At 37.3% G+C, this 17,440-nt stretch overlaps 1 protein-coding gene across 1 annotated transcript in view; it reads left to right on the top strand.

Moving 5' to 3' along the window:
- Positions 1–17,440, top strand: part of UNC13C (unc-13 homolog C) — a 579,627-nt gene that overhangs the window by 305,349 nt on the left and 256,838 nt on the right. The window contains exons 13-14 of the mRNA XM_080645235.1: positions 2,008–2,171; positions 14,023–14,179. Coding sequence (XP_080501361.1) covers positions 2,008–2,171; positions 14,023–14,179 — 321 coding nt within the window. The remainder of the gene's footprint in view (positions 1–2,007; positions 2,172–14,022; positions 14,180–17,440) is intronic.

Below are 17,440 nucleotides of genomic sequence, written 5' to 3'. Positions count from 1 at the left end.
AAATACATAATTGAGTTAGCTTCGTGGAGTTGTTTCTGGAGTTCTTACTCTATACTCTAGCAGTAAGGATGCAGGTGGGTGTCCTCTAATGGGAGTTTAGAACAAGCACATGTGATGGGTATGAATAAACAAGGCAATGAGATAATAAACTAATAGACCAAATGAAATTACCATTCTTGCAAGGAGAACAAAGAATGTTAAAAAGCATTTATTGCATAAATAAGTCATGGTGAATATTTTGGAAGCATAAAAGATATAGTGGTACTCCAGTAATGAAGAAGAGGATATAACTAATGAATGTTTTTTGAGAACTCTGAGTTAGTGTTTAGGCTTTATTGAAGGTTTAATTAATAATACTGTTTGCAACTAGAACTATAAAATGCTGATGTCGTGCTAAAGGAGTTGGGAGCCAGTGTAATAAGCAATATTTTTTTCTTCCTTTTTCTGAGTACAACAAAGCGCTTCATACATATTGGACCCTCTGCATTTTATCTACCCTTTCCACAAGCATATCTGGGTATGAGAGTGTCAGAATGTAATTACCCACTCATAGTAGTAGACAATATACCCACCCAAAAGGTAGGGCATGGCTGGGTTAGAGAGAAGTAAAGACCACCCTATGTGATTCTAACAGGCAGACTCACCAGTTCTTTTTTGTGTCTCGGTATAGATACACAAATAATCTTGGGCTTCTATTGGATGCTTTGCTTCGGAGAGCTTAGTTAGAGGTGTTACCAAAACCATTCTCTGATACAAATGACACTTGTCCCATGTATCAAAAAAAAAAAAAAATACTAGGAGAAATTGAGGAACGTACTTTTCCCTGTATCCAAAGAGGTATTAGACCTTTTATATATTATACTAGAGGCCTGATGCATGAAAATTCGTGCAAGAGTAGGCCTTCCTTCCCCCGGCTGCCAGCACCGACTTCCCTCTGGCACCAGGACCCGGGGCTGGCTTCCCTCCAGCCCCAGCTTCGTCAGGAAGGACGTCCAGAATGACTTCCAGAAGGTCTAATTAGCATATTACCCTTTTATTACTATAGATAGTTATTAGATATAGGACATAGGCTTAATTTTCTAACTACTATCTGTCCAGTGTTATTGTTCCTTCAAGAAGGAATTCTGAGAAGCACAATCATGTTAATACAGAAAAAAATGGTGAATGTATGATAGTTTAAAAGAGGAGAATCACCCCTCCTTCGTTTTTAACACTTGTATTTTTCTTACCCTTTAACATAGGTAAACAACAACAGATGATATTTAAGTTTACTATTCATAGTGGTTAAGTTTTTAGGCCAATAAAAAAAAAAAATCTTGGAACTGGCAAGATGGGAGCCTTAAGGTGTGGGTGGAGAAGATTTGGATCAGGAGGACAGCATTATGCTTTGCTTTTTGGAGATTTACCTGCTGGTCAAAGAACAAAACAAAACAAACTAAGACCAAATACCTGAAATTCAAGAAAGACTCCTTCAGGCTACATCCATGCAGCAGTTTCTAAACTTGTTAGAAACAGAAGCAATTCTATGTAGTGAGATTTTCTATTATAGAATTTTCAAACATGCATTTCAACCTCAGTTCATTGCCCTGATTCTTTACCATTTTGCAGCAAAAGTCCTTTAGTATCATTTACAAACCTAGATTCTGTATTAACACAGCCAAAATCAGATTATTCAATCAGGGCTCTAAAATGTTCTGAGCCCATATGCAAAATATGTTCTAGCATTTAGAAATGTTTGCATGTAAAAACTTTTACTTTCTCCTAAAATGATTGGGTACGTATGAAACATTTTAATTATTGATCCTGTATAGACCCAGGGAGAAATATAATCAGAATTTGCATAAATTTGATGTTAGAATAAAGATCCAAGGTATTCCTATTGTGTACAGATACTGATGAAACATTAGATGCAATCACAATTCAAGTATAATTTACTGAAAGTTACAGTTAAATACTTTTGGCCTATTCTAATGAATTACTGAACAATTGAAAACCACTTACTTTTAGAATCTGTTCCATTACTTGACTGAAGTGAAATCTAATGGTGCAGTGAAAATCCCAGAGGTCAAAGGGGATGAAGCCTGGAAGGTTTTCTTTGATGATGCTTCCCAAGAAATAGTCGATGAGTTTGCCATGCGCTATGGGATTGAATCCATTTATCAAGCTATGACGTAAGTACCATAGGACATTTATGTTCTCAAAAATCTCTGTTGAGATCTTAAAAACACACACATTCATATCTCTTCTTCTAATTTAATTGAAATTTTGATGTAAAAGACAATTACATTTTCATGGGCCATTTTAGTGTACCGTCTCTCTTACAGCTTTAAAATATTAATGATGTGGTAATTCACTACCACTATCTTCTCAGGCTTTTATTTTGTTCTCAAAGTGTGGCCCCTGAACTACCAGCATTCACAGCACCTCAGAACTTAGAAATGCAAATTTACCACCCTACCCCAGACCTAGTGAATCAGAAACCTGAGGGTGGGGCCCAATGATCTTTGCTTTAACAAGCCCTACAAGTAATTCTCATACACTCAAACAGTGCCTTGTTTGATATCTGAGAAAGTTAAAGCCTGATGATCAAAGTGCATCATCCAAGGTTACAAAGCCTATTAATGTCAGGGATACATCTAGAGCCATTATAATGCCTTAACCCTAACATTAGACTATATCATTCCTGCCTACATTGATATCATTGATGCTAATTCAGTAAAATCAAGATTTATTGAGCACCCATAGAACCCAAACACCACAGTCAATATGGCACTACAGAAGTGAGCCATACAGACACATACCCTGACTGAGGCGTTTCAGTAAGGATTTAGAATTGGGTTAATACTTGACTATCCTTTACCTTTTGAAACCTGGTCTAATTTTGTAACTGCATTTTGTTCAGATATATACTGTATATAACATGTAAACTATTTATGTACAAATATTAGAGGCCTGTTGTTTTATATTAATGATCGGATTATATTTCCACATGAGCTGAGTAGATGATGGCCCAGATAATCAGTCATTTTCAACCCCCTTACTGATGGATGTGTACTGAACCAAAATCAGTGTTCTTCGTCAAAGTTTACTATTCATAGCATTCAATCACCAGTCATCATTCTAGAATAGCATATGTAAATTTCTTTAAAATTTCTGATAAAATGTGTGCTTTTTCAGTTTACAGAAAGTCCTAATGTTAAATAATAAAGACTTACAGATCCTTAGATGCAATATGAAAAAGAACTTAGAATTTACCCAGGCGAACCTCCCTCAAAATCCCTATTACTGCATCCCTGACTGCTGGTCATTATCCCTCTGCTTGCTCTCATCCAGTGGCAGGGCTCTCACTCCTTGAGAGGCAACCTACTTTGTAACTGAGTAGCCATAATGGAGTCTGTGATTTGCCATCTGCTCTGTCCCATGTCAGTGGCTGTAATAACTCAGCAGGACACCTTCTATAAAATTTGAGTGCAATTAAAATGCACTCTAAAGTAAGTGAAGTGGTCTGCTAAAAGAGAGCTATGCTTAAAATAAAATTAAAAATAAATTTAAAAAAACACTCGGGAAGAATCCCAGTAAAAGAAAGTTATATTTATTATAAAATATCTCTTTGAGCTGATTCAGATTTCTTTAGTTTCATATTTCTTATATTCTGAGAAGCACAATCATGTTAATACAGAAAAACAATGGTGAATGTATGATAGTTTAAAAGAGGAGAATCACTCCTCCTTTGTTTTTATCACTTGTATTTTTCTTACCCTTTAACATATGTAAACAACAACAGATGATATTTCTAGATACTTATTGGTATCAAGTGACCTGCAGGTGACTAGGGTCCTATTATATATCTGAGAACTCAGTTTTTACAAAGCTCCTGTCACTCTAGGAACTAGTCTAAAGCAGGAGTTGGCAAATTGTTTTTCTATATACGGCCAGATAATAAATATTTTCTGCTACGTGAGTCATGAAATCTCTGTCATAACTGCTCAACTCAGCACTCCTAGTGCAAAAACAGCCAAAGACATTAAGTAAACAAATGGGTATGGCTGTATCCTGATAAAACTTTATTTTAAAAACAAAAACTATGGACTGGGTTTGGCTGTGGGCACTCAATTGCCAACTGCCAGTCTAAAGAGGGAAAGCAAGGCAGACAGGCAGGAGGACAAAGAACGCCTGGTTTTCGTGTGATAAATTGACCATTGCACTTTGATGATAACACAATGTGGTAGATTATCTCCACTCGTGGTTATACATTTGATTTGATATTGATATTTTTATTTTTTAATGTTTCTTTTAGTGTTAAATATGAACCAAGATGGCCTTAACATTTCCCTCAGCTGGGCACAACTCCAGGCTTCTTTCTGACTGTCGGCCCCTGCTCTCCCCCTCACCTTTGTCCTTGCAGAATCCAGAGACCTAACCCCAGAGGCTCTCACCTCCCTTTTCTTAGAGCATTTACTCTGGAAATCTTAGAATTGTAAATTCTTTCTCTGACCTTTTAAGATGGAAACTTTTAAAAAGACACTTGCCAGTTTTACAACACAGGGCTGGCTTTCTCAAGGATATGGGAGAGCCAGAGCTCTTGAATATAATTATCAAGAAAATAGGCCCCTGTTGCCCAGTCTCCATGGAGGGTTTCTAACTTGGGTTGGGGCCTTGCCCCAAGTTGTAATGCTCCCTCCTGTCATGAGGATAAGAGAAAGTTTATTTTTCCTTTGGGTAAGGCAAATTAGCAAATACAGATGAGTAGGGCTCCTCTGCTCTAACTCAGAATCCCTACCCTCCATTCCCCACCTCAGGTCTTGAAATCTTTTCCATCATTTATGTCAGCAGAGTTGAGTTCAGACTGAATTCTGGATTTTCTTTCATTGAAGAAAACTTTCCTAATTCTGTCCCCTGTCATTTTTGCTTTGACAGCACCCATCTGACACCATACATATTTATTACAATATTGATTATATCCCCTTAGCTCTACTGTACATCACCATGATTAATTTTATAACTGGAAACTTTTACTTCTTTATTCCTTCACCTTTTTCAACCATCACCCTAAGCCACTTCCATCTGGTAACTATCAATTTGTTCTCCATAGCTATGAGTTTGTTTCTGTTAGTTTGTTTTGTTTTTTAGATTCCACATATAAATGCAGTCATATGGTATTTGTCTTTCTCTGTTTGACTTACTTCACTCAGCATAGTACTCTCTAGGTCCATTCATGTTGTTGCAAATGGAGATTTTATTATTTTTATGACTGGCTAATATTCCATAGTATATTTATACCATATCTTCTTTATCCATTCATCTATCAATGGATAGTTAGATTGCTTCCATATCTTAGATATTGTAAATAATGCTGCAATGAACATAGGAATACATATATCTTTTCAAATTAGTGTTTTGGCTTTCTTCAGATAAATACCCAGAAGTGGAATTGCTGGATCATATGGTAGTTCTGTTTTTAATTTTTAAGAAACCTCCATACTACTTTTCATAATGGCTGTACAAATTTATTATCCCACCCAGAGTACACAAGGATTTCTTTCCCTCAACCTCCTCACCAACACTTATTTGTTGTCTGTTTGATGATAGATAGCCATTCTGACAGGTGTGAGGTGATATCTCATTGTGATTTTGATTTCTATTTCCCTGATGATTAAAGATTTGAGTATCTTTTCATTTTCCATTGACCATCTATATGTCCTCTTTGGAGAAATGTCTATTCAGGTTCTCTGCCCATTTTTATTTTTATTTTTTAAATTTAATCTTTATTGTTCAGATTACTACAATTGTTCCTCTTTTTTCCCCCATTGCTCCCCTCTACCCGGTTCCCACCCTACCCTCTGCCCTTACCCCCCACCCCACTGTCCTCATCCATAGGTGTACGACTTTTGTCCAGTCTCTTCCCGCACAACCCACACTCCTTTCTCCCCGAGAATTGTCAGTCCACTCCCTTTCTATGCCCCTGATTGTATTATATTAACCAGTTTATTCTGTTCATCACATTTTTTTATTCACTTGATTTTTATTTTATTTTATTTTTTTAATTATTATTTATTTTTTTGTTTGAAGTATTACAAATAGTAGTACATATGTCTCCTTTTTTTTTTTCCCCATTGACCTCCCCCCAGGCTCCCCTTCTCCCCAGTACATGCCTTTACCTGCCCCTCCCACCCCCAGTGTCATTTAGCCATTGGTTATGCTTATATGCATGCGTACAAGTCCTTCGGTTGATCTCTTACAGCACCCCCCCCCCCCAACCTCCTCTGCCTTCCCGCTGTAGTTTGACAGTCTGTTCAATGCTTCTTTGCCTCTGTATCTATTTTTTCCCCTTTTCTTTCCTTTAAAAAATCTTGCCTCTGCAGACTAGAAATAAACGTATAATAACAAAAAATGTTTGAGTCCCAATTTCAATGTCCAACAGTTCTGAGTCCCCGTTTCAATGTCAAACAGTTCCTTATGTGTACATGTCAGCAATGATATCTGGATGGTGGGCATATGGTGGCAATGCAGGTCCGACCCTCTCTGGTTTGGTCCTAGGCAACCTGCTGCATTGCACAGCTGCTGACTTGCTAGCATGGCAAGGCGTCATCAGCGTCTTCCATCTCTGGACTGTTTCTCCTCTTGTCTTCTTGGTTGGAGCAGACCTGTCAATTCCTCTCTGTTGCAGGAATCCACATGGTCTTGGAGTTGTTTTCTGAAAATATACAAACATATTCTCGACCAAAAGTTAATAAACAAATCTTTTCTATATAATTGATTTAGGATCCTTTTTATTTTTGCCCAAACAATTTTCCTTTGTCTTATTTAGACATCATGTGTGTTTTTCATGGGTGTCTTGCTGTTAGCATTACAAATGAAAATTAATTTTGTAAAGTAAAAGTTTTCTAGATGTAATTTACTTATAGGATATTTTTCCTTACATGATATTACCCTACTATCCCCCCTTTTTTGATTAATGTAGGCTTTTGTAAATTTTATAATGCAGTCTTGATTTTTAGATTCACTTGTTGATAGATATGTATTTGTTGTTCATAATTTTTATCTTTACCCTTTTCTTCTTCTTCCTCTTCTTAAAAAATACCTTTCAGCATTTCATATAATACTGGTTTGGTAGTAATGAACTGCTTTAGCTTTTTCTTATCTGTGAAGCTCTTTATCTGCCCTTCAATTCTGAATGATAGCTTTGCTGGGTAAAGTAATCTTGGTTGTAGGTTCTTGCTATTCATCACTTTGAATATTTCTTGCCACTTCCGTCTGGCCTGCATAGTTTCTATTGAGAAATCAGCTGACAGTCGTATGGGTGCTCCCTTGTAGGTAACTAACTGTTTTTCTCTTGCTGCTTTTAATATTCTCTGTCTTTTGCTCTTGGCATTTTAATTATGATGTGTCTTGGTGTGGTCCTCTTTGGATTCCTTTTGTTTGCGGTTCTCTGTGCTTCCTGGACTTGTAAGTCTATTTCTTTCACCAGGTCGGGGAAGTTTTCGGTCATTATTTCTTCAAATAGGTTTTCAATATCTTGCTCTCTCTCTTCTTCTGGCACCCCCATAATTCTGATGTTGGTACGCTTGAAGTTTTCCCAGAGGCTCCTTACACTATCTTCATATTTTTGGATTCTTTTTTCTTTTTGCTTTTCCAGTTGAGTGTTTTTTGCTTCTTTGTATTTCAAATCTTTGACTTGATTCTTGTGATCCTCTAGTCTGCTGTTAGATCTCTGTATAATATTTTTTATTTCAGTCAGTGTATGCTTAATTTCTAGTTGGTCCTTTTTCATATCCTCGAGGGTCTCACTAAATTTATCAACCTTTTCTAGAAAATTCTTGAAAAACCTTATAACCGTGGTTTTGAACTCTATATCCAGTAGTTTGCTTTCCTCCATTTCTTTCATTTGTGATATGTTTCTTTGTCTCCGCATTTTGGCTTTTTCCCTGAGTTGATAGAGTGGCTTTGCGTGCTAGGTGTCCTATAGGGCTCAGTGGCTTAGCCTCCCCAGTTACCTGAGGTGGACACTCTTGGTGCACCCCTTTGTGGGCTGTGTGCACAGTCTTGTTGTACTTAAGCCTTGATTGTTGTTGGTATCACTGGGAGGAATTGACCTTCAGGCCAATTGGCTGTGAGGATCAGCTGTGTCTACGCTGGGAGAACTTCAGTGCTGGAGACACCCTTATGAGACGACTTGCAAAAGTCTCTGTGCTCAGCTTGGATGGGGCAGAGTCTCAGGGAGGAGCAGACAGCATTGGTTTCCCCTCAGCCCTGCCCTACTAGGCCCCTGTGTCTCAGTGTCCCATGGTAATCGCTGCAAGAACCTCTGAGAGAAAGCCACCCTCGAGTTTTGCCCGCTGCCAGACAGTCCAATTTCTCCCCGAATGCATCTGGGTCCCCAGAGTCTCGCCTGGAACTGGAGTTCAGTGCAGTTGGAAGCCTTCGTCTCCCTCCTGCTTGAGAAAGCCAGCCACGCACTCAGTTTCCAGCCCTCTCCGCACGTGCGCCTCCGTACCTCTGCCTCCTGCAGCTCCTCTGAGTCTCAGTGTGTTTTCTCTTTCCTTCTAGTTGTAGAATTTCCACTCAGCCAGCTTTTCTGTGGTTCTGGATGATGTCCGTTTTGTCTCTTAGTTGTAGTTTTGAAAGTGTTTTTCGAGGCCGCAGTTTAGGTGTTTACCTATGCTGCCATCTTGGTTTCTCTCTCTGCCCATTTTTAAATCAAATTGTTTTGGGGTGATTTTGTTGTTGTTGTTGTTTGGTGTTAAGTTGCATTAGTTCCTTATATATGTTGGATATTAGATTTATCATTGACAAATACCTTTTCTCATTTAGTAGGTTGTCTTTTGGTCTTGTTAATGATTTTCCTTGCTGTGTAAAAAAAATTTAGTTTGTTTTAGTCCAACTTGTATATATTTTTTCTTTTGTTAGCCTTGCTCAAGGACACATATCCAAAAATATGTTGCTAAGAGCAATTTGACAATCTAATAACACTTAAAAAGTATTACTATCAATGTCAATATGATGTCTTCATTTATTATTCATTGATGATCATTAGTTGAAAATTAATTTTTATAGAAAAATACACATTTTATGTTGATGTTAACATTATAATTCTATGTATAAACATGTTTATAAGAATTGTATTTATTCCCACGTTCTCCTGGCATTTCTTTTCATGTCAGACATTTTCAGTTTTCAAAAGCAAGCAGAGTGGAACTGAAAATTATATTTATGTTGATTTAGGTATCTGTTTTACCATTTGTGTTGCATTTGAGTGTTTTAGAAAGTATTATGTTGATTATTCCTAATAATTTGGATAAGTTTCAGAATACTGACATTCTTCTGTTAGGTGCAAGTATAACTTGAAGAACAGGTTTTGGCAATATTTTCCATATAATACTCTTGTATTTGAAGTATAACTTGAATCCCAACCTATTGTTGACCAATGAATAACTCAACAACAACAACAGTTTATTAATAACCAACCATATCTTTGAATTTAAACTGGGTGCCTATTGAATCAATATTTTTCTGTTTTTCAAAACCTTGCTTCAGGGGACCAGAAAACCAAATAATCAATAATAATACTCAACTAGACATGGCCAGCTTATCTCAGAAGAATTTGCTCTTATTTTTTAAACACACAAAATTGGGGAATTCAACTTTAAGGAAGAAACATGTATCCTATCTGTGTAGTAAAGATACTTATAAGTTTGGAAAAGAACAAAACTGCTTAATTCTTCTGGATTTTACTATGCACCATGTGATCAGAAAAATAAATCAAATTAGTGTTGTTTTTTTAATATTTAAAGTCCTCTTATGCTTAGCGAAGTCCCCAGGTAACTTCATAAACTTCCTCTTACTTTAGAGATTGCTTGGTTTCTTTAGGCATACTCCCATATTTTTTAAGATAAATTTGGAGCACAAATAAATAACAGGAAAGTGTGTATTAACTCAGAGCGTCTGGTTGTTGAGTTTTCCTCTTATGTATTTCTTATCATAAGAAAGAGGCTGAATCAATTATTGCTAGTAAGTAACCTGATTGTTAATTCAGAACTGCCCAGTCCTCAGGGTTCCTCCTACTTATTATAAATTCTCTCTCCTTTTACCACAGAACATTTTCTATGAGGGCACAATTTATAAGCCTTGTTTGCTGCATAACAATGTATCCTTTGTTTTGGAGCATTCATGAGAAAGAGAAAAGGGATTGCAGTTTTCCTCTTTGGACAAGTGTTTGATCAGAACCTGGAGGATTTGTTTTCATATGGCAAATGCACCCATCCATCTAAAATGAGAGCAGTTTTCCTCTTTGGACAAGTGTTTGATCAGAACCTGGAGGATTTGTTTTCATATGGCAAATGCACCCATCCATCTAAAATGAGAGCAGTTTTCCAATTTATGACAGTGATAAGGAGCATGTGATCTATTTTTCAAAGGAGCATGCTATTCCATGTATCTCACACCATGAGGTTGGGCATAGATCCTGTTTTCAGGATGAGAATTAGGGAATCCTTGATGCTTTTCATTTATTTATGCAAACATATGTTTTTAACAGTGTTCTGACAGACCAACTGTTCACCCCTGAACACATGCAGGAAATTTCATGTCAAGCATTAAGGTTTAAATTGTCCTCTGGAAATGATCTCTGTCGAGCAAATACATTTTAACTGAGTACTTAATGAGTCTTTTATTTATTGTAAAATGAAACCCAAGGTTTCTTTAAAAATCTGAGATTCTATTAGGCTACATAGTCATCCCTCTGTATCCTATATAATAAAAGGCTAATATGCAAATTGTCCCCTTGACAGGGCGTTCAACCAGGAGTTCAACCAGGGGGTGGGGCCTGCCAGCCAACCACCTGCATCCCTTCCCACTGGCTGACCCAGCCCAGTTGGCCACAATTGGGGTGATCAAGCTGGACCCCACCATGCACAAATTCATGCACCATGCCTCTAGTACCAAATAAGAGAAAATTATTAGGTCATTTTTTTTTTTCTTTGGTGAGCTTAACAACCTATACTTTGGCACTAATCATCTTACTCTAATTCATATTTAAACCAGAACTATTGGGATACAGTTTACTTTAATGCCACTAGTCTATTTTAGCTGCTTGAGCCAGGATCCTGCTTTCTAAGGAGATTGCTGCTCAATTAAGCCATTCATTTCTTTAAGAAATATTTATCGAGTGCCTACCATGTGCCAGGAACTTCTCTAGGCACTAAGTATACATCAGTGAACAAGAAGGCAAGGTCCAGATCTTCATAGAGCCCACATTTCAGAAGAAGTAATGTATTTATTTGATAGACACTTTCTAAGTATCTAAGAAAGAGGACTTATACAGGGCAATGGGATTCAATAATAAAAGATGGCTCTTGTGCCCACTGAGTTCCTAATGTAGGGGGAACAGGAAGAAGAAATTAAATAATAACAAACCAGTATAATAGAGATATGCATGTGTGCTATAAGAACATAGGCAGGGGGCAAATTAAGGCATATATGAAGAGAGGTGTCAGAGAGAGCTCATGGGCAGCTTGCATGTCCCATTCTGACTTACTATCCAACTTTGATCATTTCTCTAAACCCTATGCATTTTATTACTTTATTTCTCCTACATAACTCTCTCAAAAACCTCTGTAATTGAGCACCAGCAATTAATAGCACCTATGAAACAGTGATGCTTTTGACCAAAAGAGAAGTGATCCTTAAAAGTTCAAGCCCCTCTTCAGCGACAAGGATGAATAAAACATTTACTCATCACTGAAATGCATGCTACTCTGAATTCTCTGGAGCAAATTAAATACTGTTTTAGTATATTTCTAACATCAAGAATACAGATATTCTTTCCTTTCATCTTGTATTGTTTCTATGAAAATTCTTATGAGGGTTTAAGAATTACTATCTTTTCGGTGCTGCTTTCTAATCACCCTGCTATTGTGGTCATTAAAAATAGTTGAGAGATTTTAAAATCTGTTCAATCAAAGGCATTTTCATCCCTTGAAAACCACAAAATGGGTGTCATTAGGGACAGTTATCCATGAAAAGACAGGGGAGTTAGATAATTTTTTCTCCATTATGATAGCGGCAAAACAATAGTGAGCTGAATCCACATGTGTTATTTGAAGTACATACACATGACTTCCAATATTTTCCCAGTCATATTTTGAGAATTAATGGTAGACAATGTTTTGGCAGTTGCTTCAGCTAAGATGCCTAATAACAATCTCCTTATTGCCAATTCAAGCATTGTCTTTTTGGAGTTTGTTACTTCAACTTTTCCCATGGAACTGAAATTCCATTTGCTAAATTGATTTGACACTAACTCTACTTTCTTGCAAAAATGAAGTCAAGTGATTTTAACATTATTAATTAATTGTTTTTAATCAAGTCTGTGTAGGGAATTGTTACGCATTTCCAGAAATTATAGTAGTATTGTTTGACCTATTTTATTTGAAGGTATGCTTTTTGAAGGGGTGGTTTGCTGCAAGGATGTACTCTGTCATTTAAATTGCTAATTGTACTTTTAATCCTGTTTCATCTCTTCCCCTTAGGATAATTTAAGTAGTATTGGAACTGCAGCCCTTAAAAGGAATTATTTTCAAAGAGATGGGTAGAAGCAAAAAAGCAGGCCTTGGCAGTAACCACATATAAAGAAAGGGCACACAAGCTCTGAGGCAGACACATTTCCCAAGTGAAGACCATGTACAAGCCTGTTAGCCGAACACTCAGAAAGTCAAAATGCCTCAGGCATTGCATAATCCACAGTTATGGATTGACCTCCAATTTGGGCCTAACAAACATAATTACTTGTGAGTTGTTGGGGGGAGAAAGAAATGCAAAATCATAGTGCTAGAGAATTTAAATTTCTTTTTTTAATATATTTATGTAAATTTGTAGTATTTAATAGATATTAATAAAAATTAATTTAGTATATAATAAAGTCAAAATATTTACCCAAAGGAAGCAATCAGTGATAATCTAATTCCAGGGTTAAATTGTACAAGTTATGTAACTCTCAAGTTATGTTTGTTATTCATGATCCTCAGAGATCCACGTTTAAAAATTCAACCTGCTTTTATTAGCTAGTATGGTAACAAGCTCTAGGAGAGTGGCCTGGCTGAGATCTAAGAGAAGCCACCGTTTTCAGGACCACCTGCCATTTCATTTGAGATGCAGCTCAGGCCATTTCCATATGTATGTGCACTCTGTGCTTGTACTCAGTAATACAAAATCCACAGGTGTCTAGGTGGAGGACACATTACTGTGGTAGGACAGCAACATAGGTTCAGATTATGTCCTGAAATTTCCTTCCTCCCTACGTAACTTATCTTTTCACTTTCATCCCTAAGCTATGCTTTCAATGCTCAGGTCTTTTGTTATGGTTCAGATGAAATGGGTTCTCTTGAGAGGAGTACCAGAACTGAACACTTATTGCTTCTGATGTGTGTTTATGATGCTATCATTCAAGGTTCAAAAGGAATGGTCTTTAAGTATAAAGCTGGCATAATCCAACTTGCCCTCACTACTCATCTGTTGCTTTAATTAAACCCTGTCTTTAGCAAAATGGGAGACAGAACTGCTTATGAAAGATAATCCTTTATGACCAAAGCTCACAAGCTGGACTCAAGGCAGATGTTACATGTACTTGTTCAGTCAATGTGCAGTATGAGAAGGGCCTCTTGCTTTACCCATGAAATGAGTGGGGACACAGTTGCTGGGAAAAGGAGACGCCTGTGTTATTGCTTCCCCACGGTGATGAGTCCCCTGGAAATTGCACTTTCGGTGTTTACACACAACACTCCCACAGTTGAAAGGGTTTATGCACACATCCCCATGGCAAATCATATTCTAATTAAACCACTTCACATCTGTGAGTGAGAACTTTTTAAAGGGCTGAAATTGCTTTCTATTTCAATTAGATATGGGAGTTTTTGGTCCTTTTCACAGATGCAGTTGAGGAATTATTTAATTGCTGGTGTTAGAGGTTATGCTATTGTTTGAATTATGTGATTCCTGTTTAAAGGGCTCGATGTTCTTGTCTTGCAGGCACTTCTCTTGTCTGTCTTCTAAATACATGTGCCCTGGCGTCCCTGCCATCATGAGCACCTTGCTGGCGAATATAAATGCTTTCTATGCTCACACAACAGTTTCAACAAATGTGCAGGTTTCTGCCTCGGATCGATTTGCCGCTACCAACTTCGGTGTAAGTATTGTTTTGTTAATTATAAAATTTCTAGTAGCTTATGGGAGTTACATATTAAAGGGGCACTGGACTCCAGATATTCTTGGAATCTCATTGCAGAAGGTATATCTTAGGGAATATTAATTACTATAATTGGGCTAAAGCTAAAAGTCCATTTGAAACATATTCAGTGAAATAATTTTGACAGTCAGTAAGCATCTTCATTAGATGAAATCTCCATATCTGGAATGAGCTTTTTTAATGGGGGAAAAACATATATTTTGTGAGAGTATTGGTATTTTGTAAGAAATTCTCCATGTAGCCAAAACCGGTTTGGCTCAGTGGATAGAGCGTCGGCCTGCGGACTGAAGGGTCCCAGGTTCAATTCCGGTCAAGGGCACGTACCTTGGTTGCGGGCACATCCCCAGTAGGAGGTGTGCAGGAGGCAGCTGATCGATGATTCTCTCTCATCGATGTTTCTAACTCTCTATCCCTCTCCCTTCCTCTCTGTAAAAAATCAATAAAATATATTTAAAAAAAAAAAAAAGAAAAAAGAAATTCTCCATGTATGCAAATTTGGGATTCACCATTGCAGACACTTTTCCCTGGTAAATATGAGCTTGGTTGGCTTCTCTATTAGGCTTCATTTGTACTTTCTGTTGGTTTCTACTGGTACCGATGGATAACAGCATATCTTTTAAGTAAAAAATAAATAAATAAATAATCCTATATAATAAAAGCGTAGTATGCAAATTGTCCCCTCGACTGGAGTTCTTCTGGGAGTTTGACCGGGGGCAGGCTAGCCGGGGGAAGGGAGGGAGGCCCTGGCTGGCAGCCAGCAGCTGCTAGGGACCCTACCAGTGCACAAATTTCATGCACTGGGCCTCTAGTAGATGTATAAAGAGTCTAACAGAACTACCTGTATCTAATTAAGATTGTCCACATGAAGTATTCAAATGCATTAAAAACGCATTGAAAAGTAAAAATGCAGGGATCCTGTGGAACCTCAATTATTATCCACTGCCCCTGTCACTGGAGCTCATTCTCTATAAGCATTAAATTAAATTAAGCCCAACCATTGTGGTTCAGTGGTTGAGTATTGACCCAAGAACCAAGAGGTCCCCTGTTTGATTCCCAGTCAGCAGCCAATCAATGTCCCTCTGTCATCGATGTTTCTAGCTCTCTATACTTCTCCCTCCCCCTCTCTCAAATCAATAAAAACATATTTTTAAAAAATTGAAATTGACAAAACTGGAAATAGGATAAAAATTAACAGTAATTTTAGTAAAGTGGTAAAGATCTAAACTAAGAATTAGTGGAGATCAAGAAGGAAGAACAAATTTTAGAGCTTTTCAGTGTATAAAATCAACTTCACTAAGTATTTTTAAGGATGTGTCAGTGAGGGAAACAGAAAAATGCCTGGAAAGATTCCCAAGGTTTTGGCCAGGGCACCTGGGTAGTCCAGTAGCTCTCTTCAATATCCCTGAGAGACAGGTACTTTTCCATGAGACTGCAGTTACATTTCCCACTGAACTTCCAAATTGGTTCACTGAATAGATTTTGTGATTGATCATGGTGTTAGAAATCAAATTGAGGACACTGTGTGTCATAGAGTAAAAAAATGAAACCCAGCAAATAAAAGGGTGTAAAGCCAGTAGAAGAAAAAAACGTGCTGCTGTGTTTATTTTCGTATCTTTTTCATCTAAAAGAAAATGAATGTGAGGTAGATAAGATGAGGTGGAATGAATCAAAGGAAAAAGTGATTGTTATTTAATGACAAGTCAAAATAAACACTAGTAGAAGAAAACTCAATATCTATTAGAGGAGTCATGGGGTTGGAGTTTGTACTCAAAATTAGTAAGTCAGTTCAGTCATTTAAACCTATTTCTCAATCTGTTCTATGTGGACAAGAATTATTGCTTTAACATGTTTCTCAAATTAAAATGAGGTAAGAGGTGGTAAGCCAGTTTGTAAACATTGAAAGTTCTCTACCTAGTAAGATATGAGGATTGCATTTCTCCTGCCTTACCTATAGTCTAAACCAGTGGTCTGCAAACTCATTAGTCAACAGAGCCAAATATCCACAGTACAATGACTGAAATTTCTTTTGAGAGCCACATTTTTTAAACTTAAACTTCTTCTAATGCCACTTCTTCAAAATAGACTCGCCCAGGCCGTGGTATTTTGTGGAAGAGCCACACTCAAGGGGCCAAAGAGCCGCATGTGGCTCACGAGCCGCAGTTTGCCGACCACGGGTCTAAACCAAGCATGTCAAACTCACGGCCTGCAGGCCACATGCGGCCCACAACAAATATTTTTGTGGGCCAGCCAATATAATGGTATGTAAGAAACATTTTAATAAACATTTCATAACTTAATTTTTACAATATCCTGTAATACATAATTATAACGAACTACGTGTTCGCTGATGACTGATTACTATAATCGTGTTGCATTCATTTCCCTTATGCCCCTTGCGCACAGGCGCACCTTTTCTCTCCACTAATACTAGCAGCGAATATTTTAGCAGCTGATGGCCATGTCACTACTCTTGGACTGACTTATTTGGTGTGCACAACAGGAAATATTTCGCTTTTGGAGAAAAGAAAAGTAAGTTTATTTGGGCTACACTTATTAATTTGTGCAGTTATTCAGTGTCTGGTAAGTTAATGTTAAAGAAAAATTAATTTTTATTAAAATGTTCTATTATTTCATGCTAATGATTACTCATTTATTTCAGCCCTTTGTATTCAGCCTGTCTCGATTGAAATAAACCTACGTTTCTATGAAAATTGAAGCTTTTGGGTTTTTTTGCAGCCCATATAAACTTAAACCTGGTTTATTTGGCCTGTGTTAGCCTTTAAATTTGAGATGCTTGGTCTAAACAGTACACTACCAGGTACTTTTGTTATACAGTTTGACTCTTGCAACAGCTGGGACCAAAGAACATTCCCTAACCAGCCCAAGAAAATATAATCATGAGTAATATCAGATCCTAGAGTAGTTTTGTTATAAAAACCTCGTCTTGGTAACAGCATTGATTGTCCCAGGATTTTACCTGTAACAGAAAGCATTCAGTGTTATGAAATTGTTTTGCTTTTAATATTCTGCCAGGGAACATTGTGCAGAATAAGCCAACCTTGTGGAACGCGGAACCTTTTACCACTGAGAAAGAAGATGTGTTTACATGATTAATATCCAATATAAATGCTACCTGGAGGGAAATAAGTAGCGTGCTTTTTCACTTCACGCTGACCTAAAGAAGAGAAATCAAATTGATTT

This window comes from Plecotus auritus, assembly GCF_963455305.1.
Source record: "Plecotus auritus genome assembly, chromosome: 1".
NCBI lineage: Eukaryota > Metazoa > Chordata > Mammalia > Chiroptera > Vespertilionidae > Plecotus > Plecotus auritus.
Note: the sequence above shows the minus strand (reverse complement) of the source record. Positions and strands in the feature narration are given on the sequence as shown.